We start from the raw sequence: 20,550 nt of genomic DNA, 5'->3' as shown, positions 1-20,550 counted from the left end.
ATCAAATCAGAGAAAATACTCATCATACAACGCTGAAAAGTTCCAGGGGCATTGCATAGTCCGAAAGGCATTCTCCTGAATGCAAATGTACCAAAAGGGCAGGTAAATGTGGTTTTATCGTGATCTTCCGGAGCGATGGGTACTTGAGTATAACCAGAATAACCATCAAGAAAGCAGAAGAATGACTGACCAGCAAGTTTTTCTAACATTTGATCAATAAAGGGCAAAGGGAAATGATCTTTTCTAGTAGCTTGATTAAGCTTCCTATAGTCAATGCAGACCCTCCATCCATTTGACACTCTAGTTGGAACAAGCTCTCCTTTAGTATTTTCAACAACAGTTATTCCACTCTTTTTAGGGACCACATGAACAGGACTCACCCACTGAGAATCAGAAATAGGATAAATCACGTCGGCATCTAACCACTTAAGGATTTCCTTTTTAACTACCTCCATCATGGAGGGGTTTAACCTACGTTGAGTTTCTCTAGTGGGTTTAGCATCTTTTTCAAGAAAAATTCTATGCATGCATAAGGTGGGACTAATTCCTTTTATGTCAGCTAAGGTCCATCCTATAGCCTCCTTGTGGTCTTTTAGCACATTTACCAATTTATCTTCTTGAAATTGATTTAGAGCATTGGAGATAATCACAGGTAGAGTTTCATTTTCACCTAAATAAACATATTTTAGATGCGAGGGTAGTGGTTTCAATTCTAATTGAGGTGCTTGAACAATAGAAGGGATTAGTTTAGGTGTAGACACTGGCATAGAAAGATCAAAATTATCTTTTTTATCATTTTGCGAATCAAGACTTGCTACTCAGACATATCTACTAAAGAAACAGGCATTTCAGTGTCCTTGCTATCAGTAAAATTATCAGTCTCAAACAATTTTTCACACCACAGATCAAAAATTTCTTGAGCCATCCAATCAAAAGCATCAAAGGAATCAATAGAACTAACATTATTGACATCATTTGGGTATCTCATAGCATCGAATATATTGAACTTAATTATTTCACCATCAAATTCCATTGTCAAATTACCCTGATGAACATCAATTTTAGTCTTAGAAGTTTTCAAGAAAGGTCTTCCCAACAATAAAGGAACATTATCGGTTCTATCACCCATATCAAGAACATAAAAATCAGCCGGAAAAACTAATTCATTTACTTGAACCAGTACATCTTCTAACACTCCAATGGGAAATGCATTTGACCTATCAGCTAACTGAATAACCACATCAGTTTTAGACAAATATCCCACATTTAAAGTATCATAGACAGATTTGGGCATCACATTAATCGAAGCTCCTAAATCTAGCATGCATCTTTCAAATTTAGAATTACCAATTTTGCAAGGAATAGAAAACATGCCAGGATCTTTACATTTTGGGGGAAGCTTCTTTTGAATTACAGCTGAAATATTCTCTCCCATACTTACCTTTTCAGAAGGATGAAATTGTCTTTTGTTAGTACAAAGTTCCTTAAGAAACTTTGCATAACGGGGAACCTGTTTAATAGCATCAAGTAAAGGAATATTGACTTCAACTTTTCTAAAAGTCTCAAGAATTTCATTGTCAAGAGTAGCTTTCTTAGCTTTAGCAAATCTGGAAGGGAAAGGGGGCACATCTTTAAAACGAGAAACATCAATTTCTGAATTAAGCTTACCCTTTCCTTCATTGTCTTTCATACTCTCAATCTCTCCATTTCCCCCTATATTAAGTTCATCGTCAGGTTTAACCTCTATCTCTCTTTCAATCTCGCGACTCTTTGCCTTAGGTTCACTCAACTCTTTCCCACTCCTAAGGGTTACGGCCTTGGCATTTTCTTTTGGGTTAGGTAGCGGCTGAGATGGTAGTTTACCTGAAAATTGAGTTTCTAGGTTACTTAGTGAAGTACAAATTTGTCCTATTTGAGTATCTATGTGGTGAAGGTGATTATCAGTTTTCTTTTGATACTCGACTCCATGGTTGTGAACTTGACCTATTTGAGTAGTTAATTGCTTCACTAAATCTTCTAATGATGGGCCAGAAGATTGGGGTGGAGGGTTTTGTACACCAAATTGTCTAGGTTGATTAGTTTGTGAAAACTGTGGTCTAGTTCCATACCTAAGATTTGGGTGATCTTTCCAACCTTCATTATACGTCTGTGAGTAAGGATCATATTTTCTTTGATTGGAAAAAGCCTCCTAATGCATTAACATCTTCAGTTTTTAAAGTAGGACAAGCGTCAGTTGCATGAGAAAACTCAGAACATATACCACATACTCTAGCTTTAGACTCATTTCCAACAACAATTTTAGACACTAAAGTGGTCAAAGTAGCAATTTGTTGAGCATTTTCTTGCAATTGAGATTTAACACCACTTAAGTCAATTTCATTTACCCTTTTAACATCATTTCTAGTGCTATGTTGTTGAGTGTTTTGGGCCATGTTAGCAATTAAATTCCTAGCCTGAGTTGGTGTCTTGTCTACTAATGCGCCACCACTAGCAGCATCAATCATACCCCTATCGTTAGGCAACAATCCTTCATAAAAATATTGAATTAACAGTTGATCAGTTATTTGATGTTGTGGACAGGAAGCACATAATTTTTTAAAACGTTCCCAATATTCATAAAGTGTTTCTGAATTATGTTGTCGATTCCACATATTTCCTTTCTTATGGATCCAATACGACTTGCGGGAAAGAATTTTTCCAGAAAAGCTTTTTGTAAGGCGTCCCAAGTCGTAATGGAACCAGAAGACATAGTATACAACCAATCTTTAGCTAAATCATGTAGGGAAAATGGGAAAGCATGCAATCTTACTTGATTTTGTTCAATTCCTTCAGGTTTCATGGTTGAACAAACAACTATAAATTCTTTTAAATGTCTATGAGGATCCTCACCTGCGTTCCCATAAAATTTGGGAAGGAGATTAAGAAAACCTGAGTTCAGCTTCAAAGGTCTTTCCAAGGTTGGAAAAACAATGCAGAGAGGTTCATCATCTAGCTTAGGAGCTCCTAATTCCTTCAAGGTTCTTTCATCACCCATCTCTGAGTCTTCACGTGGTCTGTCTTGAAAGATGTAAAGTAATTTCTCTGGGCTAGCTTCGTTTAGAGTTTTAATAAACAGGTTTATACGCTTAAGTTTGGTTGCCAAATCCAAACTCATGCACCTGAAAATAGAAAAGAGAAAGTTTAAGAGTGAAGTTCATGAAATTCTGTAATTTATGTATAAACACCAAATATCCAGGAATAATAGCTAAAACCATATAAGCAGAAATGGATGTCTTCCCCCCACACTTAAAAGTGAATCATGAGTGTAGAACACTAAGGAAGTAAAATATATTTAACATATGGTCTGCATATCATTATTCGAATTATAATTATGAACCATGAAGCAATTTTTTACTTTTAAAAGAAAAGCAAATATGCAGTGCTATGCGAGTATGCTAGTCATGTAGTGGTATAAATTGATCATAAAAATATAAGTGTGTCAATAACTCAGTACCTTACCTTAGCAAAATAGAACCAATCCACCAGCATGCGTTTTGTTTTGTTTTTTTTTTTTTTTTTTTTTTTTTTTTTTTTTTAAAAAAATGAAACTAGCAGGACATACATTCATTAAATCAAGACTAATCTCGCCTGTATCTTGTTAAAACTTTTTGCTTGCAACTAACAATTAAATCTTGTAATGCAAAAAAATTCACCAAAAACAGCAGAAAAAAGTAGTATTAATCAAGGCCATTTAAATAACAGCTGAATAAAGTAATGAACTGTGTACACCAAAATATGGATATTGATAAATTGCCCTGCCGTAGACATATATGCAGACCTTCAATCTAGCTGTAAGTGTATAGAAGAAACTTTTTTTTTTTTTCTATTATTATAGTATTCATTTAGTGGACACATTAAGCACCCCTACTTGTATTTTATCCTTAAACACTAATTTATGCAGAGACCCTCTAAGACTCGACTTTGAGAAAGTACATTTCAGTCTAAGTTGAGTTAAAGAAACTCATAGCTCGCAAAAAAATATGGTCAAAAACAAGCAATACTTATTGTAACCCAACAATCACACTGAAAGCCGTTCTCTAAGTAGAACCTAAAAATATAAAAACACAGCAAAACTCACATATAAGGTCAATAATCTGTTGTCAAGTCCACTGTCCATAATACCATATGAGATATCACTCTGCTAAATTCAGCAGATTCTTAAATTCTGACTACCTGAATTTGTACATAGTATATACCTCTTAAAACTAATTTGTCGTATAAACTTCTAAATTTTATTGATAAAGTTATGTTATGGCAAGCATAATATGAACATATCTTGAAAAAGATAATTCTGTGTGAAAAATCACTGCCATACAGACTCTTAATATGCTTAAAATCATTTCCATATTTGAACTATCATATCATACAAAAGAAGAGTGATCAGGTATTATGACAAACTAAGCATATGCGTTTCACCCTTGCACACTCAAATCTAGTCAGTCAAGTAAGAATTGGTAAGTTACAATTTCAATTATTTTTTTTTAAGGAATGAAACTCTATCAGGTACGAGAGATAGAAGTGCTAAAAAAATGCATAAGACAATGCTTCCCAACTGAATATAAGCTCATAACTATTCACTTACCAGATGGAAAGATATTTAGCTTAAAAATAAGCAAGAAAGGAGTAAACAAGATTATACCTTGCAAAAATTTGGCAAAGAAACAAGGGATACTTATTATAACCCATCTAACACATTGAAAAGCCTATCTCTAAACAGATTAAGTATTAACACAAATAAAGATCATTAAAACTCACATGTAAGATCTACCTAATCAGATTATTACTAAGTGAAATTTACTGTCCTTACATGTCGAACTATACTTTGTGAGTTTTAAGTATAACCTGTGACTATAGCAGATTGACAAAAATAGTACAACTAAGACACAGAATTAATCATAGAACTGTGAAAACACTATAACTACGCATTGTCTTGTAAATACATTTAGAAGTGAAGCTGTATAGTTCATAACTCATAGATAACAAAAATGGATAAAATCTAAAAAAAAAAAACAGCTATACAAAAAAAACCCTTATAACACCAAGTTAAACTTTAACATGGTAGGAATTAAAAACATAATCTCCCCGGCAACGGCGCCAAAATTTGATACGTGTCGTTTACCGTACACAAATTAATAATTTATAATACCTAACTTTAACCTTAAAAAAATGTTTATAACTAGTACAAAGGTAAGGAAGGATCGATCCCACGAGAAGATTTTATAATTCCTAAACTCAAATATTCAACTAATGACAAAAACTATTTATTACGAATTTACACTTACACTATTCATATATACGATTAGGGGGGTTTCGGTTGTAACCAAATACTTAGACGAAGTAAAATTAAAACTACTACTAAACTAATAATTACAAGTGACGACACACAAACTCTATTAATTCCCGATTCGATCATAGAATGTTTAGTCATAATTTAGCTTCTTAACCTTTATGAATGAGACCACTTTAATAGTTAATTTAGCATTTAGATTGGTGAATTATCGTCGCGATCAATTCTTGTCTTACTCACTAAAAATCTAGAATCTTGCTAAGACAAATCCAACCCTAATAAACTTGTTTTATTAGCACAATTCATACACTTAAGAATATTAAGATGAGCCGCTCACTCTTATTAATCTCAAGTCGTCCTCCCTATCCAACTATTAAACGCAGCGCCTAATAGTCATATAGCACAATTTGAGTATCTAAACAACTAATTGCGTCCAATTACAAGTAAAGATATCAAATTTCATAACCAACCAACAATAGTATGAATTGTATAAATACTAAATTAAATAATTAAAATCAATCAACTCAGCGTTAACCAATTAGACTCAAATAATAGAAATATAAGAAACTGAAAATATGAATAAATTCAGATAAAATCCAGTTCAATCACAAGAACAATTAATTGAAAATAGAAGAGAGAGAAAACTCATGATTGTAGACCCGAATTGATGTAGCCGCTACCCTCAATTCGCCTCCGAACGCAATAATTCTTCAATTCCTATCAACTTGTCGATCTTGGGCGAACCCGATTATTTTCTTCACTCTCCGAACTCTCTTGTATGTGTGCGTATTTTTCATCTACGAGAACTGGTGAATTTATATCGAGTTGTGTAGAAGATAGAAAAAACAAGATAGATTTTCGTAACTGAAAATCTGATAACCAATCTGTATCTTGGAAATCTTGAGGGGATTAAAATCATATCTCCTCTTTGGTGTTTGTGTGGAATTCGGAAAGTGAAAACAACTTTCCTTATTCTTTTGTTTGCTGTGTATAACCAGTTGAGGAAGGAGGAGTCAAGGGGTGAGTTTGCCCCTTTGTCTTCTTTCTTTTACAAAAGTCACGTGAGCTTTGGGCTCACTTTTATTATATTTTTTTTCTTCTTTTCTTTTCTTCTCTTCTTTCTTTTAGTCTTGTTGTCTTCCTTTAGCAAATTGAACTTGTAAAATACCTGTAATACAATAACACACTATTTAAGCTAATTATTCAATAAAATATAATATGGACATAAATAAGTCACTTATTAATAAAAGTCAATAAATATTATAAAATAACACATAGAAGCCAACTATAAGACTAATTTTAGGGGACAAAAATATAGGAATATATGCGCTTATCACCAACTCTATTCAAGGATGTTCATACCTATGTCCAGTCTTGTGATCGTTGTCAAAGGACTGGGAATATCTCTATGAGGAATGAAATGCCTCTAAACAACATTCTTAAGGTTGAATTGTTTGATGTATGGGTAGTTGATTTCATGGGTTCTTTCCCTTCATCTTATGGGAATCGGTACACTCTAGTTGTTGTGGATTATGTCTCAAAGTGGGTTGAGGTTGTTGCTACTCCTACTAATGATGCTCGTGTGGTTCAAAAGTTCTGTAAGAAGAAGAATTTCCCTAGATTTGGAGTGCCACGAGTATTGATTAGCGATGGAGGTACACATTTTGTCGAAAAGAAGTTTGAAGTTATGTTGAAGAAATATGGAGTACATCATCGAGTGGGGCTCTCATATCACCCAAAAACTAGTAGCCAAGTGGACATTTCTTATCACGAGATCTAAATTATTTTAGAGAACGTTGTTGCGAGATCAAGGAAGGATTGGTCTGCAAAACTTGATGATGCACTTTGGGCATACAGAACTGCATTCCAAACGCCCATCGGCAGAACTCCGTATAGGCTTGTATATGGAAAAGCATGCCATCTCCCCGTTGAATTAGAACATCGTGCATTTTGGGCGATTAAGAATCTAAATTTTGATTTGCAAGTGGCAGGAGAGAAGAGATTATTACAACTAAATGAGTTAAAGAACTGCGCCTCGAAGCTTAAGAAAACTCAAGGTTGTAAAAAGAACGCACGAAAGGTGGCATGATAAGCATATCATGAGGCGAGAATTTCATGAAGGACAGTTGGTTTTACTATTCAACTCTCGATTGAAACTATTTTCTGGCAAACTTCGCTCAAGGTGGTCTGATCCATTCAAAATCCTTAAGGTTTTTCCGTATGGTTCGGTTGAGATTTGGAATGGAGCAACTTGGTCTTTTAAGATAAATGGACAACGTCTTAAGCACTATCGAGAAGGTGAACCTATTGAAAGGAAGACAGTTTACACCCTTTCCGACCCTTATTCAACGTGATGTGAAATGGTCAAGCTAGATTACCTTAAACTAGCGCTTCTTGGGAGGCAACCCAAACTTTCTCTTTCACTTTTCCTATTATTTATCCTTTTTTTTAGAGGTTCCTTAAATTATATTCTTAGTTAGTTTAATATTGTAGTCGTATTTTATTTAGTTAGTTTACGTATTAGGCATAGGATTTAGTAATCTAGTATATTTTCCTTTTTAGAGTTTAATTCTTCTAATGTTTGGTGTGTGTTTGTACAAGTGGAATCTAGCATTTTATGCTTGGTGTTTCATGAAGGACAGTTGGTTTTACTATTCAACTACTGAGTTCGAATTTTCAGCAATAGTTGGTGTTTCTTGCGGTAATTCTTGGCTACATTCGCTATTATTGACTCCCCTCTAGAATTAGATTCTTGAACTTAGACGAATTGCTGCGAATTTCATCAATCTTGACTCGACACTTAACGATTTACGTGAATAACTTGCTGCGAATTTGATGGTTTGGGGTTTTTGTGCTTGAATCCATTGTCGTCAACCCCTCTTCTTGCTTGTACCGTAGTTCGAACGCTCCATTTAGATTATTTTGCAAAAATTTGACACCAAAGAATTTGGGGTTTTTTTTATTGCTGGACTATTTGGCTACAAAAAAATTGCGTGATTTCAGACTCTTTAGAGAGTATATGTGATTGAGTTGCTGACATTGATTAGAATGCACTATTCTTGGTTGGATGAATATTGCTAGCTGTTTTCTGGTTTGAATTGCTCGAGTAGTCGAGTGCATAGGTTTTGATTGACAATATTGTGTGCGGGACTGTTTTATTCATTGATCTGCGTGACACTGAGACTTGGTCGTGCCTTAGTTATATTCTAATGACGCGCCCTCTAAATGCTCGACAAAAGAACGTGCCTACAAGCTCTTCTAAGGCAAAATCCATTACTATGAAAAAGGGTCCTACCTCTAAGAGTAAGTCGTCTGCTTCGAAAGGGTCGAAAGGCAATTTCGTCCGCTACTAGGAGAAAGAGAAAAGACGCCGAGATTAACTATTATGACATTGATTTTCATGGTGACGTTAAATTCAAAGCGAAATATGAAAAGTTGTTCAAAAGAGGGGTTCTCGCTACTAAATTTTGTGACATTGATGCCTTGACAGCTTTACATATAGAAGATGATGTCCGTTGGCTTTTCAACAATATCGGTTTGGGGAATTTTCTTATGATAAAAACTCCAGTATGAACACGAGCGACACTCGAATTCCTTAGCTCCTTGAAAGTTCACATGTTTCCACATCCATCTAGTGGAATATCTTCAATCACTTTTCGGTTATTCAATAATGACTATTTTTGGATTTTGGAGATGCTTAACAATACGCTTGCTTTGCGAAGTGGCGGGAAAGAGTTACTCCTCAACAATGGTCTGCAACAACGCTTTGGCGAATTATTAGTGTAGAGTCTAACCATGACTCGAGTTCGAGCTCTATCAAGTCCACTCGCCACCCCGCTTTGCGCTATACTCTTAAGGTGCTTTCCAACACTATTTTTGGTCGTCAAGAAGGGAGTAAGGTTTGGCAATATGAGCACTTCATGCTTCATCACATGCTTTATGCTACACTATTGACACTAGCGCCTTTCTTATCAGCCAACTACAACGCGTGGCCAACAATGTTAACACTGGAGAAAAAAATGTGCAAGGAGGGTTTATCACTTTCATAGCCGCTTATTTGGGCTATGTTGAACAACTTAAGCGCGATGGTTTTGTTTATGGGACTAATGTTGTTGAAGTCCCTTTTGGTTGGTTTAAGTTGAAAGATGGTACTACTCTTTGTTGTGTCCATAATGATGAGGATGAATTTCCTCCTCCCAAGCAAATGACCTTGACGAATACCCAAAATTGGTCCTTTGATTGTTCTTCGAGGAGGATTTTCGTACAATTGCCTATTGATCCGCTAATTGAACAATCTATTCCATCTAGCACATTTGTAGGTGCTAGCCTTTTTTCTACACCGATTGAGCAAGCACTTGATAAAATTGAGCCACTTCAAACATCGGTGGATGGAATCATAAACGAGCAGCACACAAAGTAGCAATTGTCATCTATGTCTGCGCTCTTGGAGAGTTTTAACACTTGGATGCAATCTGGAGGGTTCCCCAATCCTCCATCTTTCCCTTCTCAGTGAGATCTTGTGAGTACCTCTCCCCTTTCTTGTTGTGCCTTACTATTACACTGTGGACATTGCAACATTTAAGTGTGGGGGAGGGATTTATTGTATATAGTCATTTTGTTTATTTTTGTTTATTTTTGTTCATTTTTTGTTTCTTTTTGGTATTCTTTTTTTTAGGTTAGTTTGATATTTCCAAGTTGAATGGCAATTCAAGTGAGAGTTTTGAATACTATTGTTTTGAATGTTTTGTTATGAATCGACTTGCACTATATTGATGATATATTTCATGAAATATAGCATAAATCCCTCTTTGATTTGGTTTGTGGCTAGAATGGTCTCCTTTGATATTGAGTTGACCGACAATAATAGCTTGAGTACCTTGGTATGGAATTTGAGCTATATTCGACTGTTGCACGTTATCTCAATCGTGTTCTTTTCATGTGTATTAGTTATCCTTCATGTAATTTGAATCTTGGATTTGTTGTGCGACTATTTGAGACTTTGTAATGCAATATGGACGAACGATTGATGTTCTTTATAGATGTTTAGAGATTCAACATCTTAGGGCCATAATAATTTTTTTCCTTTTTTACATTTACCCATAGAAGGAACCAATTTGAGCCTCATGATTCCCTTTTTGATAGCCTTACATTATATGCCCTAGAGCCTTTTTTTAGGCTTTGTCTTGAAGGTGGATTAATTTGTATGCCCTATGAGTGATTCGAAACAGAAAAGAAAAAAGATACATCAATTTCTTGAAAACAAAAGGAATTGGAAGAAAAAAAAAAGATGAATTTGAGATAAAGAAACAAAATGGGGAAGAATGAAAAAAAACAAATACAAATATAATCCCCCAAATATGTGCATTATCTCCTCACTGTAAGTTTCATGTTCATACAAGTTCCTTAGTTTACGTTTAAAATAAATTGATTGTGAGATAAGAAAAGGGCAAGCTTATATGAAGTTTGGCGGATATAAGGTTGGATTAAACCCGACATTCGAAATCTATAGTGGGATTAAGTTTTCGTTTATTTTTGAGCACCACATTCCCAAATAACGTCATCTAACCCCATTTAACCAATCCTACACTTTTATAGAATTCATGACTTATGTGTTGCACCCTAACATTATAAGTGGAGAAAGTAAATTTGCAAAGCTGAAGAAGACGGTTACATGAAGTTGGTGTGCTTTATTGCATTTAGGATGAGTGATTCTTATTCTAACCTCAGAAACACATGAGTGACTTATTTCTTTGGTTTTACACAACTAAAGTGAGAAGTTGTTATTGTACAAGTGAGTCAAGTTTGGAGGAGATGTGTGGTAAGATTGGTTGATCGCTGAGGGTGCTAAGTCTTGTTTGCATGGAAAATTAAGTCGTGCTTGTTGGTTTGTAACGTATAAATGATTTCGAAAGAAAATGAATTTGGTTTTTCATGACTACCTTGTCTTATTATTTGGTTTGGGAGATCATCATTTGACTTTGTAAGTATGCCTCCGGAAAACCTTCACGAGACCTTATTTGTCCACTAGGGTAGCCTAGGGGTGTAAAGGGATTGTTGCACATGCTAAGTGCAATCGTGATTCCTACAAGTAAGGTCTCGTACAATCCTGATAAGGGTTTAGAGGAATCACGATTGCACTTAGCACGTGCAACAAGCCCTTTAATCCTCTAGGCTACCTTAGTGGGCGAGTAAGGTCTAGTGAAGGTTTTCAGAAGGCATACCTACAAAGCCAAATGATGAACTCCCAAACCAAATAGCAAAACAAGATGGTCATGAAAAACAAAATTCATTTTCTTTCGAAATCATTTATGCGTTACAAACCAACAAGCACGACCTAATTTACCATGCAAACAAGACTTAGCACACTCAGCGATCAACCAGTCTTACCACACATCTCCCTCAAACTTGACTCAGTTGTACAATAACAACTTCTCACTTTAGTTGTGTAAAACGAAACAAATAAGTCACTCATATGTTTATGAGGTTAGAATAAGAATCACTCATCCTAAATGCAATAAAGCACATCAACTTCACGTAATCGTCTTCTTTAGATTTGCAAATTGACTTTCTCCACTTATAATGTTAGGATGCAACACGAAAGTCATGGGTTTTACAAAAGGGTAGGCTTGGTTAAATGGGGTTAGATGACGTTACTTGGGAATGTGGTGCTCAAATGGAAAAGAAAACTTGATCGCACAATAAATTCCAAATGTCGGGTTCAATCCAACCTTATATCCGCCAATTCCATGTAAGCTTGCCCTTTTCTTCTCTCACAATCAATTTCTTTTAAACATAAACTAAGGAACTTGTATGAACATTGAAACTTACATTGAGGAGATAATGCACATACTTGAGGATTATATTAATATTTTTTTTCATTCTTCCCCATTTTGTTTTTTTTTCCTCAAATTCACCTTTTTTTTTCTTCGAATTCCTTTTGTTTTCAGGAAATCGATATCTCTTTTCTGTTTCGAATCACTCATAGAGCATACAAATTAATCCACCTTCAAGACAAAGCCTAAAAAAAGGCTCTAGGGCATATAATGTAAGGCTATCAAAAAGGGAATCATGAGGCTCAAATTGGTTCCTTCTATGGGTAAATGTAAAAAAGGAAAAAAATTATTATGGCCCTAAGATGTTGAATCTCTAAACATCTATAAAGAACATCAATCATTCGTCCATATTGCATTACAAAGTCTCAAATAGTTGAAGAGCAAATCCAAGATTCAAATTACATGAAGGATAACTAATACACATGAAAAGAACACGATTGAGATAACGTGCAACAGTCGAATATGGCTCAAATTCCTACCAAGGTGCTCAAGCTATTATTGTCGGTCGAGTCAATATCAAAGGAGACCATTCTAGCCACAACCCAAATCAAAGAGGGATTTATGTTATCTTTCATGCAATATATCATCAATTCAGTGCAAGTTGATTCATAACAAAACATTTAAAACAATAGTTTTCGAAATTCTCACTTGAATTGCCATTCGACTTGAAAATATCAAACTAAAAAAAAAACTACCAAAAAATGAACAAAGATAAACAAAATGACTATGTACAATAAATCTCTCCCCCACACTTAAATGTTGCAATGTCCGCAGTGTAATAGTAAGGCACAACAAGAAAAGGGAGAGGTACTCACAAGATCTCACTGAGGAGGGAAAGATGGAGGATTGGGGAACCCTCCAGATTGCATCCAAGTGTTAAAACTCTCCAAGAGCACATACATAGATGACAATTGTTGCTTTGTGTCCTTCTGCTCGTTTATGATTTGATCCACTGATGTTTGAAGTGGCTCAAGTTTGTCAAGTGCTTGCTCAATCGGTGTAGAAGAAAGGTTAGCACCTTCAGATGTGCTAGATGGAATAGATTGTTCAATTAGCGGATCAATAGGCAATGGTACGGAAATCCTCCTCGAAGAACAATCAAAGGACCAATTTTGCTTATTCGTCAAGGTCATTTGCTCGAGAGGAGGAAATTCATCCTCATCATTCTGGACACAACAAAGAGTAGTACCATCCTTCTACTTAAACCAACCAAAAGGGACTTCAACAACATCAGTCCCATCAACAAAACCATCGCGCTTAAGTTGTTCAACATAGCCCAAATAAGCGGCTATGAAAGTGATAAACCCTCCTTGCACAATTTTACCTCCAGTGTTGACATTGTTGGCCACACGTTGTAGCTGGTTGATAAGAAAGGCGCCCGTGCCAATAGTATAGCATAAAGCATCTGATGAAGCATGAAGTGCTCATCTTGCCAAACCTCACTCTCTTCTTGACGACCAAAAATATTGTTGGAAAGCACCTTAAGAGTATAGCGCAAAGCGGGGTGGCGAGTGGACTTGATAGAGCTCCAACTCGAGCCATAGTTAGACTCTCCACTAATAATTCGCCAAAGCATTGTTGCAGACCATTGTTGAGGAGTAACTCTTTCCCCGCCACTTCGCAAAGCAAGCGCATTATTAAGCATCTCCAAAGTCGAAGTATGGTCATTATTGAATAACCGAAAAGTAATTGAAGATATTCCACTAGATGGATGTGGAAACATGTGAACTTTCAAGGAGCTAAGGAATTCGAGTGTCGCTCGTGTGCATACCGGAGTTTTTATCATATAAAAATTCCCCAAACCGATATTGTTGAAAAGCCAACGGACATCATCTTCTATATGTAAAGCTGTCAAGGCATCAATGTCACAAAATTTAGTAGCGAGAACCCCTCTTTTGAACAACTTTTCATATTTCGCTTTGAATTGCACGTCACCATGAAAATCAATGTCATAATAGTTAATCTCGACGTCTTTTCTCTTTGTCCTAGTAGCGGACGAAATTGTCTTTCGACCTTTCGAAGCAGACGACTTACTCTTAGAGAGGTAGGACCCTTTTTCATAGGAATGGATTTGGCCTTAGAAGAACTTGTAGGCACGTTCTTTTGTCGAGCATTTAGAGTGCCCGCCATTAGAATATAACTAAGGCACGACCGAGTCCCAGTGTCGCGTAGATCAATGAATAAAACAGACCCACACACAATATTGTCAATTAAAACCTATGCACTCGTTTACTCGAGCAATTCAAACCAGAAAACTGCTAGCAATATTCATCCAATCAAGAATAGTGCATTCTAACCAATGTCGGCAACCCAATCACATATACTCTCTGAAGAGTCTGAAATCACGCAATTTTTTTGTAGCCAAATAGTCCAGCAATAAAATTTCCGCAAAATAATCTAAATGGAGGGTTCGAACTACAGTGCAAGCAAGAAGAGGGGTTGACAACAATGGATTCAAGCACAAAACCCACAAACCATTAAATTCGCAGCAAGTTATTCACGAAAATCGTTAAGAGTCGAGTCAAGATTGATGAAATTCGCAGCAATTCGTCTAATTCAAGAATATAGTCAATAACAACGAATGTAGGCAAGAATTACCGCAAGGAACACCAACTATTGGTGAAAATTCGAACTCAGTAGTCGAATTTACAACCAAGAACATGGGAATTATGTGGGTATTATTGAAGGAAGTAGCAACAATTGAGGTCCAATGACAAAAAAAAAAAAAAAAAAAAAAAAAAAACATGAAGGAGAGAGAGAGATGAATAGAGTTAGCTATGAAATACCAGATTCAAGCATCAATAGGCAAAAATAATGGAGTTCCAATCTCAATAAGTTTTCGTTTTGATCTCTTGTTCTCTCTTTTTTTTTTGCTGGTAGGGACGAATTGCAGAGTGCAAAGGGTTGTGTTCATTTATTCTCCTTCGTTTCTTCGTTGGGTCTGATTGATTACAGGCCGAACCGAGATGGGTGTGTGGTAGTCGGGAACGAAGAGCGATGGGTTGGCAGTACCCACTGACCTTGTGGGCTGCTATTCCTTTTCATTGTTTTGCTGATTGCCAGTTGGTCAAGGTGGGCGGGTAGTTGCTGCAATGGGTTGGCAGTTCGCACCAGAATTATCACTTGCCTGCAGATTGGAGGATTACACTTGAAATGTTGAATAGTTGACTAACTCCAATCCATAGATTTTACGTGAATAGCGTCATATAATGCCAAATTCCACTTGTACAAACACACACCAAAACTAAAGAGATTAGACTCTAAAAGAAAAAGTACTCAATATTAAACTAACTAACTAAGAATATAACCTAATGAACCACTAAATGAACAAAATAATATATAAACTAAGGTCCTATATCTACATAGTATAAGAACATGTATTTTTGGGTCTTTGTTATTTATTTTATTTTTTTTTTTTTTTTTTTTTGTTAAAAGGATAAATAATAAGAAAAGTGAAAGAAAAAGATTGTGTTGCCTCACAAGAAGCGCTAGTTTATGGTCATCTAACTTGACCACCTTTTCACGTCACTCAGAATAAGGGTCGGAAAGGATGTAAACCGCTTTTCCTTTAATGGGTTCACCTTCTCGGTAGTTCTTAAGACGTTGTTCAGTTATCTTAAAAGAGCAAGTTGCTTCACTCCAAATCTTAACCGAACCATACGGAAAAACCTTAAGGATTTTGAATGGACCAGACCACCTTGAGTGAAGTTTGTCAGGAAATAGCTTCAATCAAGAGTTGAAGAATGAAGCCAACTCTCCTTCATGAAATTCTCGCCTCATGATATGCTTGTCATGCCACCTTTTCGTGCGTTCTTTGTACAACCATGAGTTTTTATAAGCTTCGAGGCAAAGTTCTTCTAACTCATTTAGTTGTAATAATCTCTTCTCTCTTGCCGCTTGCAAATCAAAATTTAGATTCTTAATCTCCCAAAATACACGATGCTCTAATTCAACGGGGAAATGGCATGCTTTTCTGTATACAAGCCTATACGGAGTTCTGCCGATGGGCGTTTTGAATGCACTTCTGTACGCCCAAAGTGTATCATCAAATTTTGTAGACTAATCATTCCTTGATCTCACAACCGTCTTCTCTAAAATAATTTTGATCTCGCGATTAGAAATCTCCACTTGGCCACTAGTTTGTGGGTGCTATGAGAGCCTCACTCGATGATGTACTTCATATTTCTTCAAGATAGCTTCAAACTTCTTTTCGACAAAATGCGTACCTTCACTCGCTAATCAGTACTCGTGGCGCTCCAAATCAAGGGAAAATCGTCTTCTTAAAGAGCTTTTGAACCACACGAACATCATTAGTAAGAGTAGCAATAGCCTCAACCCACTTTGAGACATAATCCACAGCAACTAGAATGTACCGATTCCTATAAGATGAAGGGAAAGGACCCATGGAATCAACTCCCCATACATCAAACAATTCAACCTGAAAATGTTATTTAATGGCATTTCATTCCTCCTAGAGATATTCCAGTCCTTTGACAATGATCACATGACTAGACATAGGTATGAACATCCTTGAATAGAGCTGGCCAATAAAAACCACACTGAAGAATCTTTGCAGCAGTTTTAGCAGTTTTAGCATGTCCTCCACATGGAGAATCATGACAATGAGAAATTATAAGGCCTACCTCAGGTTCTGGAATGCACCTTCTAATGACGTCATCCGCACATCCCTTGTAAAGAAAAGGTTCGTCCCAAAAGTACTTCTTCATCTCATAAAAGAATATCTTCTTCTGTTGTGATGAATAACCATGAGGAACAGTACCACTTGCCAAATAATTGGCCATATCAACATACCAAGGAAACTATTTAACAGAAAGAGCAAACAATTGATCGTCAGGAAATGAATCATCAATGGGGAGGCCTTTATCATCTAATAATACTCTCTAGTGTATTGAATAAAGCGTAAGTCGATAAAAATACATTCTCTTGTTTTAATGGGCACGATTCTTACAAACTTTTCTAACGGAATTAAGTGGTGCGGGCGCACCATAGTAACAGGTGCGAGGGCACCATTTTTTCTGATGTGGTCAGATATTTAACTTAAAACGAGCATAACTTCTTCATTTTATATCCAAATTAAGCTTATGACCAGTTGTTGGAAATATATTGAAACGAGTTTTCCCCTCCAATTAGAATTACCTTCATCTGATTTGTGGTTTCAAAGTTAGGTCCATTTGAAGTTCTCCATACAAGATTTTATGGCACTATGTGCTCCTTTGTACGAACGAACATGGGACATGGTGCAAGCACACCATTTCTCAATGCGTACTCTATATTCATGGCTTTCTTTTGCCAACTCTACAACTCATAGCCCTCTTAGGTAGTTTCACCTATATTAAGAATATGGCAAAATAGGGTGAAAGTGAATGTACTAGAAATTCGATAATAAATGAATGAAAATTTAACATAATATTACTATGATCAAGTGAATGAGATGGAAGGAAAAATAGAGAAGAAAGAAAGAAGAAAGAGAAGATAGAGGATCAAAATGAGCTAAAAGGAGTATATAAAGTGCATTAGAAACGCACTTATCAGGTGGAGGGGGGAATACGAGATTTGAAGGGGAGGGGGGTTGCTGGTGGTGGGGTGGTTGCGAGCAAGGGGGTGGTTGGGTTTGGGTGGGGGAGTTGTTGGGGTGAAAGGAGAGGGTGGGGGAGTTGCTAGTGGTTAAGTGGTTGTTAAGAGGTTAGGGTTAGAGGTTAAGATTAGGGTTAGTATTAGAAATTTAAAAAATTGGGGTTTATTAGTGATTAAGAGGATTCTGATTTATTTTCGCGAAAGTCAGGATATATGGTAAATTTTAAAAAAAATGAGGATATATTGTGAATAAAAAAATTTGTCATGAAGAAATTGTATAATTAATTACATGACTACTTTGTAAAGCTTGAAAACGAAAATACAAGTTTCTGATTTATGGTTTTTTTTAAAAAATGCTTCAAATTAAAGTAGAGAACAATTGTGAAAGCATGATACATTGATTCACAAACTAATTTTACAATAATCTGAAACCATATTTCGAATTTCAATTCTTGAAAACTATAGAAACAAATTAAGAATTTTGACTATACCTCCATAATAATGGCACCAACACGCTATCAAAAACATAGGAGAGATGAAGAGTTGCAGCAGCGACAGCGAACAAGGAGGAATGGTAGCGGTGGCGAACAGCTCCACCAGAATGCCAGCACGACACCGACAACATCAATACGCACAACAACTCAGATGAAGCTGTGACAACATGAACATAAGCTTGTGGCAGGCTGGCAGCAACAACCACGAAGCACTGAAGCAGACTATAGACAAAACTGAGAGACTGAACGAATGCGGCAACGCGCGCAACTTGCAGCGTCAGTGGCGCCGGGAGGGCGGCAAAACGCCACCGAAAGTACTGTCGACGGAGAGCCGCATCATCAAGCCCGACCTCCACAAAGCAGACCTGAAGGGAATGAAAGTCGAGTGAGATACGAGGGACGCGAGAGTGAGAAGGAAATTGGGGTTATCTTTGGGTTTCTCTAATCTCATCTCAATTTGGGGCAATTAAACTGAAATCACAATTGGCAAATCTGGTGTGAAATTTGTTTTGGCTTTTGATTATGAAGACACGGAGAGAAGGATGATGTTTTGGATCCTTTGAAATTTGACACGAAGAGAGATTGAGAGATTGTTCTCTTTTTTTTTTTTTTTTTTTTTTTTTTAAGCTTAAAATAATTTACTCAATACCCTATTTCATAAAAGCCACACTAACATGATTGTGTTTAATAATTTCCAAAATAATATCACACCAACGTTACGATATAATCAAAATGAATAAAATATAATTAACCCTTAATTAAAACTGCTGAAAATTATGGACTATTACATTTCTCCTTCTCCTTCTTCTTCCGTACCACCACCGCCACACCATTACCGACGTCGCCGCTGCACCACTCCCGCCATCACCCTCCCACCACCATTACACCTAGGGCTGGCAATCAAGTCGGGTTGGTCAGTTTCAGGTCACTTACCCCTGACCCAAACCCGACCTGATTTATATTTCAGGTTGAAAACCTCAATCCAAACCCAACCTTATATTTTTCGTGTTGACCCGAAACCAACTCAAAATGACCTAAAATAAAAATCTAAATATTCAATGAACAAAAAACTGCCAACTTAATTCAGAAAGGTAATGTACATGTAACATGTTTAAGTTTCAACATTCAAAGCTGAAATTTTCAGGTTGAAGTGAGTTGGGGGGCCCAATATTATAACCTAACTGATTAAGGGCTAACCTAACATAATATAAGTTGTTTTTAAATCAGGTCCTTTCGGGTTATTTTCAGGTTCAAAAGATCAGCCTCAACCCAACCCATTATATTTTCAGGTCAGGTTGGGTCGATCCTTTTTTTTTTCTAGGTCGAAAATCTCAACCCAAACCCGGAATTTTCAGGTCAGTTTCAGGTCGGGTTATCAGGTTGGGTCAGTTTTTGCCAACCCTAATTACACCCCATCCAAACCATGTGTTACTAAGTAATCAACATATCGGCAACAGAATGGCTTAGTTCATCAGTAATTGCTGATTGAGTTGAAGATGAATACCAAGCTAAGCTTAAGAAAATCAACAACAAACCAAAAAAAAATCATAAAAATAGAGTAAAAAAACATACAATAAAATCAAACATAATACGACCGAGAGCGGCAATAAGAACACAAGCAAGCATAACTCTTTCAACAATGGCTATCAAATTTCAACATAAAACTTTGAGTGAAACTGAAATTAATGTTAGTTTTTATTTCTTCATCCCATCACCACCAGCATCTTCACGTCCCATCACCACCACCATCTTCCACCTGTAATATGGTTTTTTTATATAAAAAAAAAGAGAGAGAGGTGTCTGTCGGCACCCCACCACGGCGTAGGTGTCAATGGCAGGCACTCCACCATAGGAAGAGGAGCATGCCATGGATGCCTACGCTGGTGGTGCGGAGTCCATGGAAGCCGCCTTTTCTTGTGGTAGAGTGTCTGCCATGGATTGGACGCCTACACCTGTAATACCCCGAATTTTCAGAAGTTAATCTATTATTTATTAAGGTTTAAGATTATTTCCACTCAAAACTTATTTTATGATAATGCGATTTTATTTAATAACTATGTTTATTAAAATAATGATTTCATTTAGTTTTGATTTATTTAACAAGTTTTAAATAAATCATTTTGTTGTATTATTATTCATTTCATTATTTCTAAATTAATTAAACTTTTTACATTTGTTATGGGTATCCTTATACTAATTGTCCATTCATGATGACCATCCATTTTTAACAATTCAAAGCCCAAATACCAAGTCCAAACCCATATGTCTTTTAGCCACAAAAAAAAAAAAAAAAAATGAAAAC

The 20,550-nt window shown here is 36.2% G+C and overlaps 1 protein-coding gene and 1 long non-coding RNA gene across 4 annotated transcripts; both read right to left on the bottom strand.

Moving 5' to 3' along the window:
• Positions 1-799: 799 nt before the first annotated feature.
• On the bottom strand, positions 800-3,034 carry LOC130591074 (uncharacterized). The gene is made up of 3 exons (XM_057393978.1): positions 2,890-3,034; positions 2,268-2,527; positions 800-2,188 (listed from the first exon to the last, which is right to left on the bottom strand). Exons 1-3 carry the CDS (start codon positions 3,032-3,034, stop codon positions 815-817), a joined length of 1,779 nt encoding a protein of 592 aa, XP_057249961.1. The 3' UTR covers positions 800-814.
• Positions 3,035-5,763: 2,729 nt separating this feature from the next.
• LOC104891357 (uncharacterized) lies at positions 5,764-18,854 on the bottom strand. Of its 3 annotated transcripts, none has more exons than XR_008968975.1 (4): positions 18,246-18,854; positions 17,317-17,507; positions 16,803-16,979; positions 5,764-6,494 (listed from the first exon to the last, which is right to left on the bottom strand). It is a non-coding gene; the product is annotated as an uncharacterized LOC104891357 (long non-coding RNA). The 3 variants fall into 3 exon arrangements; XR_008968977.1 differs by having other exon boundaries at positions 16,803-16,907; XR_008968976.1 differs by lacking the exon at positions 17,317-17,507.
• Between the last annotated feature and the right edge of the window lie 1,696 nt (positions 18,855-20,550).

This window comes from Beta vulgaris, chromosome 4, assembly GCF_026745355.1.
Source record: "Beta vulgaris subsp. vulgaris cultivar EL10 chromosome 4, EL10.2, whole genome shotgun sequence".
Classification (NCBI taxonomy): Eukaryota; Viridiplantae; Streptophyta; class Magnoliopsida; order Caryophyllales; family Amaranthaceae; genus Beta; species Beta vulgaris.
Note: the sequence above shows the minus strand (reverse complement) of the source record. Positions and strands in the feature narration are given on the sequence as shown.

Bases quoted from the DNA above. Each gene is read 5' to 3' on its own strand.
- LOC130591074 (XM_057393978.1), bottom strand. From the start codon at position 3,034: ATGGGTGATGAAAGAACCTTGAAGGAATTAGGAGCTCCTAAGCTAGAT. The intron at 2,528-2,889 runs GTGAGGATCCTC...ATTTTTATGAAG, and splicing joins CAAATTTTATGGGAACGCAG to GATTGTTGCCTAACGATAGG. The intron at 2,189-2,267 runs GTATGTGGTATA...TTAATGCATTAG, and splicing joins GAAATGAGTCTAAAGCTAGA to GAGGCTTTTTCCAATCAAAG.